Below are 21,257 nucleotides of genomic sequence, written 5' to 3' on the forward strand. Positions count from 1 at the left end.
GGATACCAAACTCTTACTAGATATGTGATTGCAAATATTTTCTCCCATTCTGTAATTTGTCTACAACTTCTTAATAATGCCTTTTGTTGCACAAAAGTTTTAAATTTTAATGAAGTCTTGCAGATGGTATATAGTTTGGTCATGATTTATTATCAGTTCCACCAATCTCTGCTTTTTAATCAGGGAGTTTATTTACATTTAAAGTAGTTACTAATAAGGAAAAACTTTTGCAATTTGTCATTTCTTCTATGTCTGATACCTTTTTTGTTTCTACTTTCTCCATTACTGCCTTGTTTTGCAATTGATTTTTTCTTAGTATATCATTTTGATTCCATCTTGTTTCTCTTCTTATATATATTTTTAGTTTTTTCCTTAGTGGTTACCCTCAGGATTACACTTAACATCTTAACTTTATAACAGTTAGGTTTGAATTAATATCTACTTATTTTCAGTAGCATGCAAAATCAAGTATCATTATGGTTGTGCTCTAGAGAGGGAAATATGTTTTTTTGGTGTGGATAGTACCCATGTAGCAATTGTTGGCAACCGTTCTACCCAAACTTTGCTGCCTGTTTTGCAATGCGTACATAGTTCAGCCCGATTTTGCCCTTCACTCTGCGTACAGTAACACTTAGCAAATCGAGTCCTCTTATAACAAATATAAAGCATAGTGCACAACAATGAGAGGAGTTTGTTGAGATCTGTTGTGCTCATTTTGGCCAAATTTATGTGGAGTAGTTGATTTGGAAATAAAACTTTCAATTCGTTCTTACTGCATATTTCAGAACAATTTCCTGTTAGCTAATATGATATTTTGACTTTTGGCTTAATATGTTTTAGTATAATTATCCAGGGACAAATTGTTCAGTTGAATATGTCTGAGACAAATTGTTCTATTGGTCTGATAAGTCTTTGACCTAGAATTAAAATAAGTACAAATAAACTGCACAAGGATTAGAAAAGAAGGCAAGATCCAGAAGAGATTCTTTAAGAACATTTTTATGTTAACAACTTCGTACCAATGAAATCTGTTGTATATAAAAAGGAAGCAGGAGGCCGGTTGCGATGGCTCATGCTTGTAATCCCAGCGCTTTGGGAGACTGAGACAGGTGGATCACCTGAGGTCAGGAATTTGAGACCAGCCTGGCCAACATAATGAAATACCGTCTCTACTACAAATACAAAAATTAGCCTGGCGTGATGGCACATGCCTGTAATCCCAGCTACTAGCAAGGCTGAGGGAAGAGAATCTCTTGAACCCGGGAGGCAGAAGTTGGAATGAGCCGAGATTGTGCGCCTGCATTCCACCCTGGGCAACAGAACGAGACTGTGTCTCAGAAAGGGAATCAGGAAAGCTAGATTTTGAGGAACTCTATCAAAACTGTAGTCAAAGATTTATTTCTGAAGAAGTCATGGAACCCAGAAAGCTTTGCCAGATAATTCTGGCAAGTCATTGAGGAACAGATAATTCTTGTGTGATGTAAACTGTTTCAGGGTATGGAGAAAGATGAGACGTCCGTTTGATGAAATAAGCTCATCTGTGAAACCTCTAGCACAAGAAGAGACAAAAACATAGTTTAGTTTTATTCCCCAGCGAATGCAAGCCTAGTTCAGTATTAACAATTATATGTCACTCTGCTAATGTAGGAAAGGTGAAAAACTGTGTGATCATCTCAGTACATGCCAAATCCGGATTTGTTAGAATTTACTGGTCATTCGTGGAAAACATAGGAGGTAAATACCTTGAATCTCTTAAAGGGTTGCTTTCAGAAACCTGTTGTAAATATCATATTTAATAATGGATTATTGGAAATATATCTACTAAAGTTGAGAATGAGACAATGCCTATTAATAGACGCTGCTATTTAGAGATTTGGTATTAGTCTTGGGCAATACAAAGACAGGAAAAAGAAATGAGTAACAATTGGTAAGTGGGAACCCAATAGAATTCAGTTGACAAACGGTTGAATGAAGAAGGAAATACAGCAACTACTTCATATAAGAACAACATATTCTAATAGTTCTCCTTACATCAACAATAACCAATTAGAAAACATAATGAGAAAAAGGTTTCACATATGGTAGTTATTTAAAAATGAGTAAGCACTCAAGAATAAATTATTAAGACCATTATGAAGAAAAAGGACAGAACAAGAAAACAGGAGTCAATAGTACTATGCTCTTAGATAGGAGGACTTGATTCCTCTCAAATCACAGTATAGTTCAAATTCATAATACTCGGAATTTCAACTAGATTTCTTACGGAAATGGAAAAGCTGTCAGCACACTCTGGAATATAACATTCCATTGGTTATGATTTAGAAAATGCCATTTTAAGTAGATTTAACTGAAAATGTGTATTTTACTTTTTCCTTTCAACCTCAGCTCCTGTTCCCTATCAATGAAGTAAAATTATGACAGCCTAATACGGAGACAGTTTTAAATAATAGAAACTGGGGGTCTGTTTATTCACTTGCTTTTATGAGCAGCAATATTTTGTTATAGGCCAACCTTGATGTTAAGGAAACCTTTTGTTTTTTGTAGACAGAGTTATTTCCTAAAGGTACATACGCAATGAAATTCTTGGTTTGTCTAGTTTCCCAAGTAAAACCCAATGTGATAGAATATTACTTTCCTGGAGTTACAAAAATGACTTGTTTATTCATTTTTTAAAAATGTCTCAGAATATTTACCAGAATAGCCATTCTTGGACACAGTATGGCAGATATTTTGGATTATAATTAAAAAAGAATTGTACAGCTTCCTATGTAAAAACAAAAAGGCTGCTCTTTGATTTTTCTGTTTTATAATATTACATATCAGAAAACTATAAATCAGTTTCCACATTTTGAGTTTGTTTTTCTGCTACTGGTTTCATTTTTAAAATGATAATTCTTTTAAAAAAGAGTTTGAGTACTACAAATCTATATGATGTGAAAGTGAGGTCCTTAGTTCACTTTCTTTCCCGCTTTCTGCCAATCATAGCTTCCAGGGGTGACTACTTTTAACCTTGGAATGTATCCTTATAGATCTTTTTCTATACATGTAACATATACAAGATGATTTTGGGGGTGGGGCTTAAGTAACAATAGAATAATAACATTATGCATACTGTGCAATTTATAGTATAACCACCTAGATAATTTTTTTTTTTTTTTGAGACAGTGTCTCGCTCTGTCATCCATGCTGGAGTGCAGTGGCGCCATCTTGGCTCACTGCAGCCTCTGCCTCCTGGACTCAAGCAATTCTCCTGCCTCAGCCTCCCGAATAGCTGGGACTACAGGCGTGTGCCACCACACCTGGCTAAGTTTTGTATTTGTAGTAGAGATGGGGTTTCACCATGTTGGCCAGGCTGGTCTTGAACTCCTGACCTTGTGATCCACCTGTCTCGGCCTCCCAAAGTGCTGGGAGCCACTGCGCCTGGCCCCACTTAGATAATTTGACTAAAGGAAAATTGACATTCTCGCATAAGTTGGGGTACAGAAAATACCTTCCCCTTCCCATATACCTTTCTTTTCTTTTTCTTTTCTTTTTTTTTTTTTTTTTGAGAGAGAGTTTCGCTTTGTCACCCATCCACCCACCTTGGCCTTCCAAAGTGTTGGGATTACGGGCGTGAGCCACTGCACCATATACCTTTTTAGAAAGTTATATGAGATATTTTAGTTATGAGAAAGGTAAATCCATATTAACGACATGAAATTATGCTTTATGATCTTGAGCCTTAATAACATGCATAAATAACTAAGTCCTTAGGAAAATCTTTACCTTTGAGAGTCATAGGTAACTGATTGCCTAGGCCGTAATATTGGACTTAAGCACATTTTAAGATTTGGGGTCTCCTCTAGAAGTGACTGCTTTCTGAAAGAAACTTTAAAAGTAAATCATACCTTTTTTCATTTTTATGAAGTGAATGCCCTTATTAGATAAAAGAAATTCTCTAGCAGAGCTCTTCCTTAGGTAGGGCCTCATGAATACACTCAGAAGTGTAATTTTCTTGAAAATATGTTTAATTTAAAATGGCTTCAGCAGCAGCAGCAACAGAAATAGTTGAATATTACGTCGATGCTTAGTAAAAGACTGAAAGGAAATACAACCAAATATTCATGTGGTGAAATGATTATTTTTATTTTTGTTCTGCTTTTTTTTTCTCTCAGATTTCCTTTCAATATGTATTTGGGCAAAATATGTGATCAGGGAGTTTATATAAGCACAACAAATGATTAATAACCTCATTGACCATGTTGACACAAACAAGGTAATGGGTTTTTTTGTTTGTTTTTTGTTTTTGGGTTTTTTTTGAGACAGAGTCTCACTCTGTTGCCCAGGCTGGAGTGCAGTGGTGCCATCTTGGCTCACTGCAACCTCTGCCTCCTGGATTCAAGCTATTCTCCTGCTTCAGCTTCCTAAGTAGCTAGGATTACAGGCACGCACCACCATGGCTAATTTTTGTATTTTTAGTAGAGATGGGGTTTCACCATTTTGGCCAGGCTGGTCTCGAACTCCTGACTTCAGGTGATCCACCCACCTCGGCCTCCTAAAGTGCTGGGATTACAGGTAGGAGCCACAATGCCTAGCCAAGGTAACGTTTTTATCAGATTGTTAAAGATTAAAAGAATATGTAATTTAATTTGTGAAAAAGTAATATGTGAACATTCATCTACACTTCTGTTGAAAGTGTCACAGTAAAGCCTACATCCATCCATATGTAGTATTGGCAAGGGATCTTTTATGACTTACAGATATGTCCACTTTATAATTCTTAGTGGGAAAATCAAGTGTGATTACAACTGTGTTAAAAAAAATTACAAAACACAGGCTTACATAATCAGGAATGTACTGGTAAGTGAGCAACACAGTTTGAGGAAGAAATAGGCTAACCTAATTAAGAGTGTTTACATCTGAGTATTGAATTTAGGGGTCACTTAGTTTTAGTCATAACTGTATTTTCCAAGTGTATATTTTATAATCAGCTTAATTTATTTTCTTTGCTCAGCTGTCTTCTGAGGATCCTGCTTTCTATAGGTTTCTTGTTATGTATTTATGGGTTTTTTTTTTTTTTAATGCTATAATACCATTTGATTTCCATTCATTTTTGTCTTTTTTTTTTTTTTTCTTTCAGGCCAAGATAGCCAGGCTAACCAAACGCTTTGAAGCAGCCAAAGAAGATCTTAAGAAAAGACATGAAGTAAAGTTTTCTATTCTTGCATAATTAATATTTAGCTCTCTAAGTGGTAATCTTAGGAAATGCTGAATTAGGAGGAAAGTCTGTATTACAAATCTGAAATTTGCTTTCATACTGTGTACTCCTGTATGTAATTTGTGTGCCTTCAGCCCTAGAACTAAGGAACCCCTTTCAAATCCTCATTTACTATTCTCATATATCAACATTTATATTTTATTTTAGGTTGTGCAATTCTTTTTTTTTTTTTTTTTGAGATGAAGTCTCTCTGTCACCCAGACTGGAGTTCAGTGGCACCATCTTTGTTCACTGCAACCTCCGCCTCACCTCCGCCTCACGAGTTCTATTGATTCTCCTGCCTCAGCCTCCCAAGTACCTGGGATTATAGGTGCCCACCACCATGCCCGACTGATTTTTGTATTTCTAGTAGAGACAGGGTTTCACCATGTTGGCCAGGCTGGTCTTGAACTCCCAACCTCAGGTGTCCATCTACGTTGGCCTCCCAAAGTGCTGGGATTACAGACATGAGCCTTTATGCCTGGCCCCTTAGGTTATGCAATTCTTGAAGCTGTATTTTCTGTCCATCTTTAAAATTAGGCTTCAGGGATTTGTCTTACCTTGTTTCTTTCATTTTGCATTCTTGTCAGTTTCCCAGTATGGTCTCTTACTATTTTCCCCAAAGTATTTTAGTATTGTACTGCCTGTAGTGTGCCTGTTCTCCCCTTTCTTTCTTCCCCATGTAGTCAGACCTCTTTTTTGCTCTAATTGTAATATACAGAGATTAGATTAAGTCACTTTATTGCCTTAAACAGTTTGAATATTTTTTAAAGTATACAATTAAGTCCAAACTTTATAGCATAAATTGACTTCCATAGTCTGGCTTTTGCTTTTTGTTGTTTCCTTCATTTTTCCTTTGTTTATCATTTTGCTACTCTTCTGTTATTTCCTTTATTATTCATATTTTAATATAGTCTTTGTATATTGCATTATAGTTTTTAGTTGGATTTATTTTCTTTTCCTGCTGAATTTTATTTTTAATTTTTTTATTTGAACAAGTTCCATTTCTTCATATTGATAGTTCCATTATCTGGCACATAGTAAATTGCCAGTACCAATAAATAGTAATCATTTTTCCTAGAAGTTTTCTGTATTGATGCATGTTCATATATTCTTTCCTGTTTTTGCAGCAATAGTACGTAGAGCCGTATGAACTCTTCCCCTAGCTTCCCCGAGTGGTGAAATCTTATCACTGTAGTACAGTATCAAAGCGAAGAAATGGACAATTTTGTTAAGTAGTTTATCAACTTAACAGTTTTTACTAGTTTTTACATGTGTATGTAAAAATTCATTGTGCATGCATGTCTGTTTGTGAGTGTTTATGCTTCCATGCAGTTTGATCACATGTATAGATTTATGTAGCCCCCATCACAGTCAAGATATAAAATTGTTACATCACCATAAGTGGATTCCCTCATGCTACCCTTTTCTGGTTTTATTTTTATTATTATTTGATCTGTTGATGGACGTTTGGGCCATTATTACCTTTGGGCTATTTTGAATAAGGCTGCAGTGTACATGGGAGTGCAGCTATCTCTTCGAGATCCTGTTTTTAATTCTTTTGCATATATACCCAAAAGAGGAATTACTAGGTTGTATAGTAATACCTCTAGATATTTGAGGAGCCCCTATTCTGTTCTTCATAGAGGCTGTACTGTTTCACATTTATACCAGTAGTGCTCAAGAGTTCCAGATTGCCCAAAACCTCACTAACGTGTTATTTTCTGTTCTTTTGATAGTGACCATCCTCATGGATGTATGTGATACCATCATAGTTTTGATTTGCATTTCTCTAATGACTAGTGATGTTGAACATCTTTTCATATGCTTGTTGGCCATTTATATATCTCCTTTGGAGAAAAATCTCTTCAGGTTCTTAACTTATTTTTAAATCAAGTTCCTTATTTTTGTTGTTATTAAGTTGTAGGCATTCTTTATATATGCTGAATATTGACCCTTATCATATAAATTATTTGCAACTTTTTTGCATTCTTTGTTTCCTTTTCTCTTGATTGTTTCCTTTCATATACAGAAGTTAAGTTTGATGCAGTTCTGTTTATTTTTGCTTTTCTTACCTGTGCTATTAGTACAAACGAATCATTGCCAAATCTAATGTCATGAAACTTTTTCACTGTGTTTTCTTGTAGGAATTTTTTAGTTTTAGGTCTTACATTTAAATCTTTGGTCAATTTTGAGTTAATTTTTATATATTTTGTCAGAGTTCATCTTCATTCTTTTGCATGTATATATCCAGTTTTCCCAGCACCATTTATTAAAGAGGCTGTCCTTATCCCATTGTGTGGTTTAGGGAGTTTTGTTGAAGATTATTTGACCATATATGTGAGTTTATTTCTGAGCTCTCTATTCAGTTCCTTTGGTCTCTGTCTATTTTTGTGCCAGCACCTCACTTTTTTCAATTACTGTAGCTTTGTAATATATATTGTGTGGTTCCCCCACACTCTACCCCCTTGGCCAACTTAGCCTAATATGTAATATGTTTTCAAATCAGGAAGTATGAAACCTCCAAATTTGTTCTTTTTCAAAATTGTTTTGGTAATTCAAAATCCTTTGAGATTCCATATGAATTTTAGGATTTTTTTCTGGAAAAAAAACAAAAACAAAAACAAAACCCACTATTGCAATATTGATAGGGATTGCACTGAATCTGTAGGTTGCTTTGGGTAATACAGATATTTTAACAGTAAGAAGTCTCCCAATCCTTGAACACAGTATGTCTTTTCACTTATTTGTGTCTTTAAACTTTTTCCAACATTGTTTTGTAGTTTTTGTTGTATAATTGTTTTCTCCCTTTGTTGAGTGTATTCCTAAGTATTTTATTCTTTTTGATGCTATTGTAAATTATATTGTTCATTTCTTTTTTGTATTTTTTATAGTTTATAGATATGCAACTGATTTTTGCAGGTTGATTTTGTATCCTGCAACATTGCTGAGTTTGCTTAGGTTTGAACAGTTGTCATTAGGGTTTTTACATATAAGATCATATCACCTGTGAACAAAGATATTTATACTTCTTTTTCTGATTTGGATGCCATTTATTTCTTTTTCTTGCATAATTGTTTGGTTTAGGATTTCCCGTACTATATTGAATAGAAGTGGCAAGAGTGGGCATGCTTGCTTAATTCCTTATCTTAGGAGGAAAGCTTTCAGTTTTTCACCATTGAGTATGATGTTAACTGTGGAGTTTTTATGTATGGCCTTTATTAAATTTAGATAGTTTCCATTTCTGGTTTGATGAGTGTTTTATTTATTTTTTTCCATGAAAGGGTGTTGACTTTTGTCAAGTTCTTTTGCTGCATCAATTAAGATGATCATGTGGGTCTTGTCCTTTATTCTGTTAATGTCTTATGTTACATTGATTTTTATATCTCGACCTATCCTTGCATTCCTCAGATAAACCAACTTGGTCATGGTGTATAATCTTTTTAACATGCTGTTGAATTTGGTTTGCTAATATTTTCTTGAGGATTTTTATATTAGTATTCATCAGGGATATTTGTAGTTTTAGTATCTTCATTCGGCTTTGGTATCAAGGTAATGATTGCCTAATAAATGGAATTTGAGAGTACTCCTACTTGGAAGTACTCCTCTTGGAATACTACTAATTGTTTGGTAGTATCCTCCAGTGAAGCCATCTGGTCTTAGGCTTTTGTTTGTTAATTTTGTTTATTTTTTAAATTTATTATTATTATTATTATAGTTTCAATAGAGTCTCACTCTGTCACCCAGGCTGGAGTGCAGTGGTGTGATCTTGGTTCAAGTGATTTGTGTGCCTCAGCCTCCTGAGTAGCTGAAATAATAGGCCTGCACCACTGCGTCTGGCTAATTTTTGTATCTATAATAGAGACGGACTTTCATCATTTGGCCAGGGTGGTCTTGAACTCATGACCTCAAGTGAGCCACTGCACCTGACCTTAGGCTTTTGTTTGTTAGGATATTTGTATTACTGATTAAATCTCCTTACTAATTACAGATTTATTTATTTACTTTTAATAATTCAGTCTTGGTGGGTTGTGTTTTTAGGAATTTATTTCTTCTAGGTAATCAAGTTTGCAGGTGTGTAATTGTTCATTGTAGTGTCTTGTAATCCTATCTGTTTAGCATCAGTTCTAATGTCTTCTCGTTCTTTCATTTCTTTTCATTTTTAAAGTCATCTGTTTTGTTAGTTAGCCTAGCTAAGGATTTATCAATTTCGTTTTTTTTTTTTTAAACCAACTCTTAGTTTTGTTTTTGCTTTTCCATTTTTCTATTCTCTATTTTGTTTACTTCTGCCCTAATTTTAATTATTTCTTTCCTCTTGCTGATTTTGGGTTTAGTTTTTTCCCCCTAGTTTTTTGAGTTGTAAATCTAGATTGTTGATTTGAGATCTTTCTGTTTGTAAGTGTTTTACCACTATAAACTTCCTTCTTACCACTGTTTTCACTGCATACAATTTATTATATTTTGTTTTCATTTTCATTTGTCTGAAGATATCTTGTAATTTACCTTCTTCTTTGACTTGTTGGTTTTTTTTTTTTAACAGCGTGTTTAATTTTCACATATTTGTGACTTTTCCTACTTTTCTTCTGCTGTTGACTTCAAGTTTCATTCCATTATGGTCAGAAAAGATACTTGGCATGATTTCATTCTTTTTAAATTTGTTAAGACCTGAGTTGTGACATGTGACCTATCCATGAGAATTTTCTGTGTGCTCTTGAGAGAAATGTATATTCTGCTGTTGTTCGATAACTTATTCTATATGTCTGTTAGGTCCAATTAGCATATAGTGTTGTTAAAGTTCTCTGTTTCCTTGTTGATATTCTGTCTGATGGTTGTCTCCATTATTGAAAGTGGGGTATTGAAGTTTCCTACTATCATTGTGTTGCTGTCTGTTTCTCCCTTTCATTCTTTCAATGTTTGTTTCATATATTTGAAGCTCTGATGTTAGGTAGGGAGGGGTGTGTGTGTGTGTGTGTGTGTTACAGCTGGTGAATAGACCCTTTTATCGTTATGTCCTTCATTGTCTGTTTTGACAGTTTTTGACTTAAAGTCTATTTTGTTTTACATAAGTATGGCCCTTCCTTACTCTCTTTGTGTTACCATTTGCATGGAATGTATTTTTCCATCCTTTCACTTTCATTCTATGTTGTATTTTGGATCCAAAGTGAGCCTCTTGTAGGCAGCATATAGTTGGATCTTATTTTTAAAACCATTAAGTCAACCTGTGTTTTGATTGGAGAGTTTTATCCATTTGCATTTAAATAAACTGCTCATTGGGAGGGACTTACTATTGTCATTTTGGTTTTTTCTCTATGACTTACAGCTATTTTTTGTTTCTTGATTCCTTCGTGTTTCATTGCTTTTTTTCTTTTGGTATAGTAGTGTGCTTTCATTCCTTTTACAACTCCTTTTGTGTATTTTCTGTAGATGTTTTCTCTGTGGTTACCGTGGGGATTACATAAAATATCCTAAAGTTACAACTGTCTATGTTAAACTGCAAATAACTTTAATCATATAAGAGTGCTACTTTATATCTGCCTCACCATGACTTGATGTTACTGATGTCATATATCACATCTTTTTATGTTGTGTATCTGTTAACATATTTTTAGTTTTTTTAAGCTTTTAAGTTCTATACCAGAATTAAAAGTGATTTATGCACCAATATAACAAGAATACAGGATTCTGTATTTTTCTCCTTATCAACCTTTACCTTAGGGAGGTTTATATTTTTGTATGCTTCCATGATGTTGTGTAGCACTTTTTAGTTTCCACTTGAGGGACTTTCTTTAGCACTTTTTTTTTTATTATTATTATACTTTAAGTTCTAGGGTACATTGCACAATGTGCAGGTTTATTACATGTGTATACATGTACCATGTTGGTGTGCTGTACCCATTAACTTGTCATTTATATTAGGTGTATCTCCTAATGCTATCCCTCCCCCCTACCCCCTCCCCACAATAGGACCCAGTGTGTGATGCTCCCCTTCCTGTGTCCAAGTGATCTCATTGTTCAATTCCCACCTATGAGTGAGAACATGCAGTATTTGGTTTTTCTTTAGCACTTCTTGTAGGACAGGTATAGTGATGAAACTCCTTCAGCTTTTATTAATCTGGGAAAAATTTTAATTTCACCTACATTTTTGAAGCATATTATTGCCGGATATAGTATTCTTGTTTGACAGTTCTTTCATTCAGCACTTTAATAATATATTATCTCACTCCTTCAGGCCTACAAGGTTTCTGCTGAGAAATCTGCATGTTATCTTATGGGAGTTCCCTTGTATATTGTTATGAGTTGCTTTTCTCTTACTGCTTTCAAGATTATTTACTGTGATTCAGACAGCTTGGTTATAATGTATCTCAGTATAGATGTTTTTGGGTTAACGATAGTTGGAGGTCTTTGAGCTTCTTGAATTTGCATCTCCATTTTCTTCTTCCAGTTTCAGACATTTTCAGCAAATTATTTATCTAAATGAGTTCCCAGCCCCTTTCTCTCTGTCTTCTTTTACTTCCCTTATGTGTATATTGGTTTGCCTACTGGTGTCCCAAAAGTCCTTTAGACTTTCTTAGCTTTTCTTCATTCTCTTTTTGCTCCTCTGACTTGATAATTTCAAATGATCTGTTTTCAAAATTGTGGATTTATTTTTCTGTTTGATCTGGTCTGCTCTTGATTCCCTACAGTGAATTTTCATTTTCAGCTTCATAATTTCTATTTGATAAGTTTTTACAGTTTCTCTTTGTTGATATTCTCATTTTGTTCATGCACCCTTTTCCTGATTTTGCTGTTTTATGTCGTCTCTTTCACCTCATTGAGTATCTTAATGATAGTTATTTTGAATTCATTGGCAGATAATTCATAGATCTCTGTTACTTTAGGGTTGATTTTTGGAAGTTTATTTTATTTATTTGGACCATGTTTCTCTGTTTATTTGTATGCTCGTTGAAATTTTAGCATTTGAAAAAACAGCCACATCTCCCAGTCTTTGTGGACTCTTGTACACAGGAAGGGCTTCACCAGTCAGCCTTGTTAGAGAGTCTGTGGGCCTCTAACACCTTTTTTTGGCTGCGTGTCTTCTCTGAGCTTTTACTTGTACTCTTCCATCCGAAGAGGTTTGCCTCTCCACTCTGAAGCTTCCTCTGGTACCTGTCTTTGCTGTAGCAGCCTCTGGTACTTTAGCAAGCTGTGGTATTAGTGCTTCCCCTGCTGTCTGTCAGTGTTACTGCAATTTCTCTGGTGCTCTATCAAGTTGAGGGTCCTGCCTTTGGTCTCTCAGGCTCACAGGCATCCAAAGTGCCATAGCCACAGTTCTTACTACAGGTTAGTCCTCCATTTTGGGTAAGACAAAATCTAGTGCATTGGGCATCTTCTTAAACAGTTGGATTCAAGCTCCACTTTTCTCTTTCCTTTCTGATGTAGAAGCTGTGTTGGGAGGTTGATGGGGTATAGTGAGTAAATATAATATATTTTCCTAACTGTTCCAGTGTGCCTCTTTTTGGCCTTGTGCCATATCCTCTCAACTAGTTTGTGGAAATCTCATGCAGGCAATATGATGCTTACCTTGTTAAGTCATCTCCATATGGAAAGCAGAGGGGACTTCCTGTTCTGACATGTTGCTGATCCTACCACAGTTTTTTAAAATCCTCCATCTAATGACTCCTGTGTTCTAAACCATTTGTTTTATTTATTCCCTATGCATTTATTCTTCTTTTTTGTTTTTCTCCTGAAGTATTCTTTTAACCATTTTGAGTGTAATAATTACTTAATGATGGCCAGGCACAGTAGCTCATGCCTGTAATCCCAGCACTTTGGGAGGCCGAGGACGGCAGATCACTTGATGTCAGGAGTTCAAGACCAGCCTGGTCAACATGGCGAAACCCCACCTCTACTAAAAATACAAAAATTAGCTGGGCCTAGTGGCGGACACCTGTAATCCCAGCTACTCAGAGGCTGAGGCACGAGAATCTCTTGAGCCTGGGAGGCGGAGGCTGCAGTGAGCCAAGATGGTGCACTCCAGCCTGGGTGACAGTGAGACTCTATCTCAAAAAAAAAAAAAAAAAAAAACTCAATGATGTGCTTAAAGATGCATTCCTTTCCCTAAAAGCTTATTTTTTAACCTTTTTACATCACATTACACTGTTATTTTAATTTGCTTTTCTCTTGTTTTACATTTGTTTGTCTTAACAGCCAGATTTTAAATACCTTTATAGCATATTATCTTAATTCTGTTGTTTTTCCCTCTACACATATCTAATGCAATGTCATACTAGAAAGTTGAAATTATTGTTGTGTCATATAAAAAGTAGCAAGATGTATTTGTTGTTAAGAAGAGTGATTAAGGGCATCTGCTCAATGTAATTCTAAGCATTTATTACCTTTGGTTTAATATGTTGTTCTTACACTTGACTTAGTCTTGAGTAGAGATATTTTATTCTTCTCATTTTTTTTTTTGTTTGTTTGTTTTTGAGGCATGGTCTGGCTGTGTCACCCAGGCTGGATTGCAGTAACACAATCTCAGCTCACTGCAACCTCTGCCTCCTCGGCTCAAGCTGTCCTCCCACCTTAGCCTCCCAAGGAGGTGGGACCACAGGCGTGTATTAACATGCTTGGCTAATTTTTACACATATATATATATTTTTAGAGATGGGGTTTCGCTACATTGCCCAGGCTGGTCTATAACTCCTGAGCTCAAGCAATCCTTGCCTGTCTCAGCCTCCCAACGTGCTAGTATTATGGGTGTGAGCCACTGTACCCGGCCTCGTTTTAAGACATAAATGATGATAGTGTTATTAATGACGGAGGCCTAAGTAATGATAATTAATATGTAGGTGTTATAATTCCATTTCTGTATTCCCTGGTTTTGGGGAGAAAGGCTGAAATAAGTTGTTACTGAAGCTTAGATTTGTGACATTTTATGAAATAATTTAAGTCACACAGTGGTAGGTAGTATTTTTTTAAAAAACAACTTAAAATAATTTCGGTTTGAAAATTTTGATTTGTGACATTGGATACCACTTACTTGTTGAACTGCTGGTGCTAATATGATGCCTGCTACATAGTAGGCATTCACTAGTTATGTGTTAAATGAGTGAGTCTGGTTATTCTTTAGATTTATATTGTTAATGTTTTTAAACTCTTGCAGCATGTGAGCCATTTTTGTGTTTTTAATTTAATCTTCATAAGAACACTGAGATGCAGGAATTATTTTATTAATCTCTCAGATGATAAGCAGTTGCCTTCAGCAAAGTAAATGATTTGCTTAAGATACAATGAACAAGTGATAATGCCAAGATTCAAATGTTGTCTCAGCTGGCAATGTTTCCCATTGTATTAGAGCACTGACAGATAATATATTGACAGGCATCTACAGGTCTTATTTTTTTTTAAAGATTCCCTGTGTGTTTTTTTTTTACCTTAAATTTTTTTTCTCCCCCAGCATCCACCCAACCCACCAGTATCACCAGGAAAAACTGTAAATGATGTCAACAGCAATAATAACATACCTTACAGGTGAGAATTCATAGTCTGTCTAGTTTTTAAATAACAGAACAAAGTTCTAATTTTCTTTATTTGGTCGAAGAATCTTGCAGTATAATCATGGTATTTATGTGGAAATAAGTGGTGTACTTGGTTAGTATATTTTCTTTTTCTGCTTCATTATATTGTTCATCTGTGAATAATACTTTTGCTAACTTATTGCAAGGCATTCTTTGGTCACTATATATTTGTTTAACCACTTGTCTTAAATAGTATTCTCTCGAGTAATTGAGAAATGCTTCTGTTAAGGGTGAGAAAGACTAATGTCTGTACATATTAGGACCTACTTTTGGTATTCAGGTTAAGTACTGATAACAGACATTAGAATACAAGAGTTAAGACTCTTTCCTAATGCCATAGACCCCAGCATTTAGAAGTCTTTGTGCCAGCTATGCCTCACTGTTTTTGCTTGCAGTTTAGGGTTGTGAAACCCAAGTCTAGCCACCCTTTTTCCCCTATGGGCCACTGCTTATTCTAGATATCAGTTGGTTTTCCCAGAGTGGCATATCTGTTGACTATTTGTGTGTATATATATTTCATAGAAATGCAGGCACAGTGAGACAGATGCTGGAGTCCAAAAGAAATGTAAGCGAGAGTGCACCACCATCCTTTCAAACTCCTGTGAATACAGGTAACTTTTTTTTTAAAATACCAAAATACATTTTCTTAGGAATTAAAGGCTTTGGTTCTCTTTTCTTACATTCTTTTGAGGTTGAAATGGATTAAGAAATTGGGCACATTGGTCTAAGTACAAAAATTTTGTTAAAAATTCAGGATCAAACTGGGCATGGTGGCACATGCCTATAGTCTCAGCTACTTGGGAGGCTGAGGAGGATTACCTGAACCTAGGAGTTCGAGTCAACTTGGGCAACATAGTGAAATCCACTTGTCTCTTAAAACAAAAAAATTTAGGGTGGTAGATAAGTATATGTGAAAATACAGTATAGATATTCAAATCTCTATTGTAGTAGTTCACAAACTTTCTCGTCTCTAGATCCCTTTACAATCTTAAAAAATCATTAAGAACCCCAGAACTTTTATTTATGTGGGTTACATCAGTTGATGTTTATTTTCAGTTGAAATGAAGTAGAAATTAAACAGAAATTTAAAGATTTTTTTAAAATAAAAGTAGACTGGGCTTGGTGGCTCACGCCTGTAATCCCAGGACTTTGAGAGGCTGAGGCAGGCAGATCACTTGAGGTCAGGAATTTGAGACCAGCCTGGCCAACATGGTGAAACCCCATCTCTACCAAAATACAAAAATTAGCCAGGCATGATGGCTGGTGCCTGTAATCCCAGCCACTCAGGAGGCTGAGGCAGGAGAATCGCTTGAACCCGGGAGGTGGAGTGCGGTGAGCCGAGATCAAGCCACTGCACCCCAACCTGGGCGACAGAGTGAGACTTTCTCTCAAAAAAAAAAAATAAAATAAATAAATAATAAATATAAAAATAAATAAAGTAATAGTAAACTCTGTCTAACACAAAAAACTTTTTAAAATGAAACTAAGTGTATTTTCACTTAATAGCAGCACAAAGAGCATTATTCTCTTACATTTTTTACGTATCTCTTTAATACTTTGAGACATTAAGACAGCTAAAGATAGCTGTATACTCATATCTGTATCTGCTTTTAGTCTGTTTTAAAATGTTGATTTGGTTGACGCATATGAAGGAAATCCAGTCTTATACAAATATATAGATGGAAAAGGGCTAGCCCTTACAGATAATTGTGGATATTCTTCTTTGATACTGTCCAGTAGTAGTTTCTTTAAGGTTGGTTGTGAAGTATAATCTGAAACCACACCAAAGAACTTTTCTAACTCCTCCATTAAAATCCATTTATTGGACCTGTGTGGTGCCTTACGCCTGTAATCCCCGCACTTTGGGAGGCCCGAGGCAGGTGGATCCCTTGAACTCAGGAGTTCCAGGCCGGCCAGGGCAACATAGTGAAACTTGTCTCTACAAAAAATACAAAAAGTAGCCGGACATGGTGGTGCACACCTGTGGTCCCAGCTCCTTGGGAGGCTGAGGTGGAAAGATGACATGAGCCCAGGAGGTGTAAGCCGCTGTGAGCCAAGATTGCGCCAGTGTACTCCATCCTGGGCGATAGAGGCAAACCCTGTCTTTAAAAAAAAAAAAAAAAAAAAAAAAAATTCCTCTATCTTGTACTTGCACATGGAGTTTTACTAATATTCATTGATCATTTGAAAACTATTCACCAAGTTATGCAAATCTTCCAAATATTGACACATTTTGTTAATATTATTTTTAAAAATTACGTTTACTGATTTTACTATCAGTTCTACTCAGAGAAGCATTTTAAGGATTTAGGGAGCTGTCATGCTTTCAGTGACAGATAAAAGTTTTTTCTAATGTTCTTAGTTTTGCTTAAGAACTCAAATGTTATTATTACTGATAAATACAGTTGGGCTTTTTTTCTTTGAAGTGACTGCCTTACCTAGTTTATTTCTAAGAAAAGATCTTCAAAATACCCACATGTGAATCATTGGTGTGTCTATAGGTCATTCTTTCAAGTAAAAATAGTCTTTCGTGGGAAAGATTGCTAGTTTAGTTTATAGCTCAATTGCACACGCATTTTTCCTTAACTATCCTACTTTGGCAAGCAGTAGTTGTCTCGTATGTACTGCCTATTCCTTCACATGGAATATTAAGAAAAGAACCCCTATTCAAAAGTTGAGATATAATAAAGTTAATAGTTTTCACTGCTGTATCATGGGGATTCTTAAGTAAAACTGACTTTGTTTTTTACTGTAAGCATGTGATGAAGAATGCAGCGACGTTTGGTCCATTGTACTACCTTGATTTTTGTACTAAGCATCAGAAGTTTTACTCACCATTGCTTTTGCTCCATTGGTGCAAATGTCTGCTCATTTAAAAAGTCAAATAATGTCTCATTGTTATGAAAATAGTTTTGACATTGCAAACTCCCCAAAAGGGTCTCAGAAAACCCCAGGCACCCCCCTGGACCACACTTCGAGAAACTGCTGCTCTAGTGAACCTGTGATTTTTGGAAAGACTATAAATCAGTGAGAAAGAAGTTTGGTCATGTATTTTAAACCTGTTCCAATGAGAATAAACACAAGTAGTTGAAAATTGCTATAAAACTGTAGTGACCAGCATTTGTCAGCATTTGTATTTTCTCTGTTCTTCTGTATATGCTACCTAATTTCTTCTTAATTCATCTGTCAACTTCACTCAGTGCTATTTTTCATATCATACAATGTCAGTAGGGTGTCAGTAGAGGGAACCTCCCCCTAATAGTTCCTCTCCCAAGGAATTCAGTCAAACTTGATCCAAAGATACAGACATGGTTCAAATAATAAAATATAATGAGTAAGCTTACCTGTTATTCATTAATGGTCATGACTCTTCAGATTTACTATTTGAGTTTATGTATTACTTGCGTTTTAAGGCATTTATAATGTTTTTAATGTAGTTTCAAAACTATATATTTTTACTTAACTTTTTAGTATTTTTTATTTGTGTACTAGTTAGGTACTCTAAAGTGATTATAGTAATTTTCAGAGACCATTTTGATACTCAGTAGTCTTGCATATTAATCATCCATCATGTGCTGTTTTTGTAATATACTAAACCTACATACAAAATTCTTCTAAGAATTTAATTCTAAATTAAATTTCGGAATTTGAATCTGGAAAAAATTTCATGATAAAAGACTTTACAGTCTTTGCGATGTATTTAATCTATGCTAAGTCTAATGCAATGTATTTAATTTGTATCTGTCATATTTTCTTAGTTGATAAATTAATATAACCATTTAAACAGAGAATTCTGTTTTCTTTCTATAGTATCTTCAACCAATCTTGTCACTCCTCCAACAGTTGTCAGTAGTCAACCTAAATTGCAGACTCCAGTGACTTCGGGTTCCCTCACAGCAACGTCAGTTCTTCCTGCACCCAATACAGCTACTGTAGTTGCTACTACTCAGGTGCCTAGTGGAAATCCTCAACCTACAATCTCTTTACAACCTTTGCCAGTGATTTTGCATGTACCTGTTGCAGTATCCTCCCAGCCTCAGCTTCTACAGAGCCATCCAGGGACTTTGGTGACTAATCAACCATCTGGCAACGTTGAATTCATTTCTGTGCAAAGCCCACCTACAGTGAGTGGTCTTACCAAAAATCCAGTATCCTTGCCATCCTTGCCAAATCCCACTAAACCAAACAACGTTCCTTCTGTGCCCAGTTCTAGTATTCAAAGGAACCCTACTGCCAGTGCTGCACCATTGGGAACAACACTTGCGGTGCAGGCTGTTCCAACGGCACACTCTATTGTACAAGCCACAAGGACTTCTTTGCCCACAGTGGGCCCATCAGGACTCTATAGTCCATCAAATAATCGAGGTCCTATACAGATGAAAATTCCAATTTCTGCATTTAGTACTTCGTCTCCTGCAGAACAGAACAGCAATACCACCCCAAGAATTGGTAAGTCACCACGTAGGTTTAATGCTAGAAATGCAAGCATGTTAATAGCCTTGTAACGATTGAACTTTTTTTTTCTAAGTGGCTAGCATTATTGGAAGGACAAAATAAATAGAATTTTCTTGATTATTTTTAGTAATTTTTTAGATACCTGAGAGAAATGATGTTGCTAAAATGGGGCTTGAGAGGGGGTTTATTTTGAATTAGAAGTTAGTATCTGTGTTTTATCTTTTAGTAATTTTCCTAAGTTTGGTGAATTTTGAATTTATGGCTTTGTGGCAAGCATTATGAGTTACTTTTATGATACATTTGCCAGCAATGTCTGTTTAAAACATTTTAAAGTATCAAATTTACATAATATATGCTCTTAAGAAAAAAAGGCACGTTTATGTTCCTTACACATTTGGAAAATCCTTTGTGCTCTCATTCATAGCTTCCAAATTTGAACAACTTAAAAATAGATTTTCTTTCACATTTACTATAAAATGTTTGAGTCCTTCTTGTTTTATCCTTTCTGTTTTCCCATATGACATATTATATGATTGTTTGTATTTTACTTAGAAATACTGCAAAAAGGAGAACTTGACTATACCTGTTTAAAATCTGCCAAACTCTGTGTCTTCCTGGCTCCTGGAAAGAGTTTGTGTTGTATGCATTCTTGAGCTTGCTTATTCTTCATTTCTGACTTCACATGTATCCGCACTACTTTTGGAAAGGCAGGGAAGGGTAGGCATCATGTGTATAGTAAAATTGCTAGTGTTTTTCTTATTGATGTTGTAAGTGACCATGTAATGTAGGAAACAAATTCTAAAGTACAAAATTACTTTTATAAGTGAGATGTACAAGCCTTAGTTTTTATTTGTCATACAGTCATTACTAGTGTAGTTACTCCTTAAGTGTTTTCTCATATAAAACAATGACGGTATTTCAGAGTTGTTAAGAAAGTAAATGAGTGGCAGATCAAAATTAATGTTGGATTGAAGCTGGGTATCACTCTTATCATATTTATAAGAATAAACTAATGTTTTATATGAAAGTGTAATTATTATTTATAGTATTTACAATTTAAATGTTTGCATAGTACAGGGGCAAATGTTTGTTAGTATTATCTGCTACCACATTATTTTTTGGATATTCTTTCATGTTTACAACACTAAAAGAGATGCTTACTTTTAACTGAGGTCAGTGGACATACAAGATTTTTGGGTGATATTTCATTTTTCTGTAACTTCTTTTTCTTTTAGTTGTTAGTATTTTTTAATGCCAGATGATTTAATGATGGACATTGTTTTATGTGATTTTGGGTTTTCCTCCTTATGAAATTTTGAGGCAAAGTTGACATTGTTTTAATTTCATGGTCATGAGATGAGATATATTCTTAAATAGAGAACTTTTCCTGAAAAACCATGACTTGAAAAGAAATAATTTAGGAGTATTTGTTTAATGTCATGCTCATACTCCAAACACTTCTAAAAGTGTCAGAATTATAATTTCATTATTCTGTTCTCTTACAGTTTTTATAGAAAGGGTATATTCCCCAAATTATCTAGTTGATGTACACTATTAGTAATGCATGTCAGTCTGTTTCATTTGACTATTCTTAATTTTTTTATATAAAAGTAAGTTTTCACAATCATTAATTGGTGTAGCATTCTAAGATAATGTACAATTATTTCTAAACATAAAATTACATATTTTAACACATATTTATTTAACACATTTATATATTTTTAATATGTAATTATATCAAGATCTTCAAGTTCCATTTAGAATGCTTACCTACATTTGATAATGAATAAATGTGAGTACAAGCTTTGTTTGTATTTTTTTCATAATGCTAACTAAAATGAGATCTTAGGAACTTGCTTATTCTTCAGTTCTGACTTTATTACTTATAATATGTTCTTTGATCAAGTATAATTTCAGCAGTGACATAAATGATGTTAAAGTAAGCATTTGGCTTTTTAGGATTCCCAAAACCTAAACTGAAGCCGAACTTCAGTACATCTCTACTACAT

The 21,257-nt window shown here is 35.0% G+C and overlaps 1 protein-coding gene across 23 annotated transcripts in view; it reads left to right on the top strand.

Annotated features, from left to right (window-relative positions):
• Nucleotides 1–21,257, top strand: part of ATF7IP (activating transcription factor 7 interacting protein) — a 134,950-nt gene that overhangs the window by 75,106 nt on the left and 38,587 nt on the right. For 17 of the 23 annotated variants that reach the window (XM_005570211.5, XM_065523786.2, XM_065523777.2 and 14 more), the window contains 4 exons: nucleotides 5,120–5,185; nucleotides 14,673–14,746; nucleotides 15,316–15,404; nucleotides 18,604–19,242. In XM_005570211.5, the coding sequence (XP_005570268.3) occupies nucleotides 5,120–5,185; nucleotides 14,673–14,746; nucleotides 15,316–15,404; nucleotides 18,604–19,242 (868 nt within the window). The remainder of the gene's footprint in view (nucleotides 1–5,119; nucleotides 5,186–14,672; nucleotides 14,747–15,315; nucleotides 15,405–18,603; nucleotides 19,243–21,257) is intronic. The other 6 variants (XR_012420046.1, XR_012420049.1, XR_012420047.1 and 3 more) reach the window with 1 other exon arrangement.

The sequence above is a fragment of the Macaca fascicularis genome, chromosome 11, assembly GCF_037993035.2.
Source record: "Macaca fascicularis isolate 582-1 chromosome 11, T2T-MFA8v1.1".
Classification (NCBI taxonomy): domain Eukaryota; kingdom Metazoa; phylum Chordata; class Mammalia; order Primates; family Cercopithecidae; genus Macaca; species Macaca fascicularis.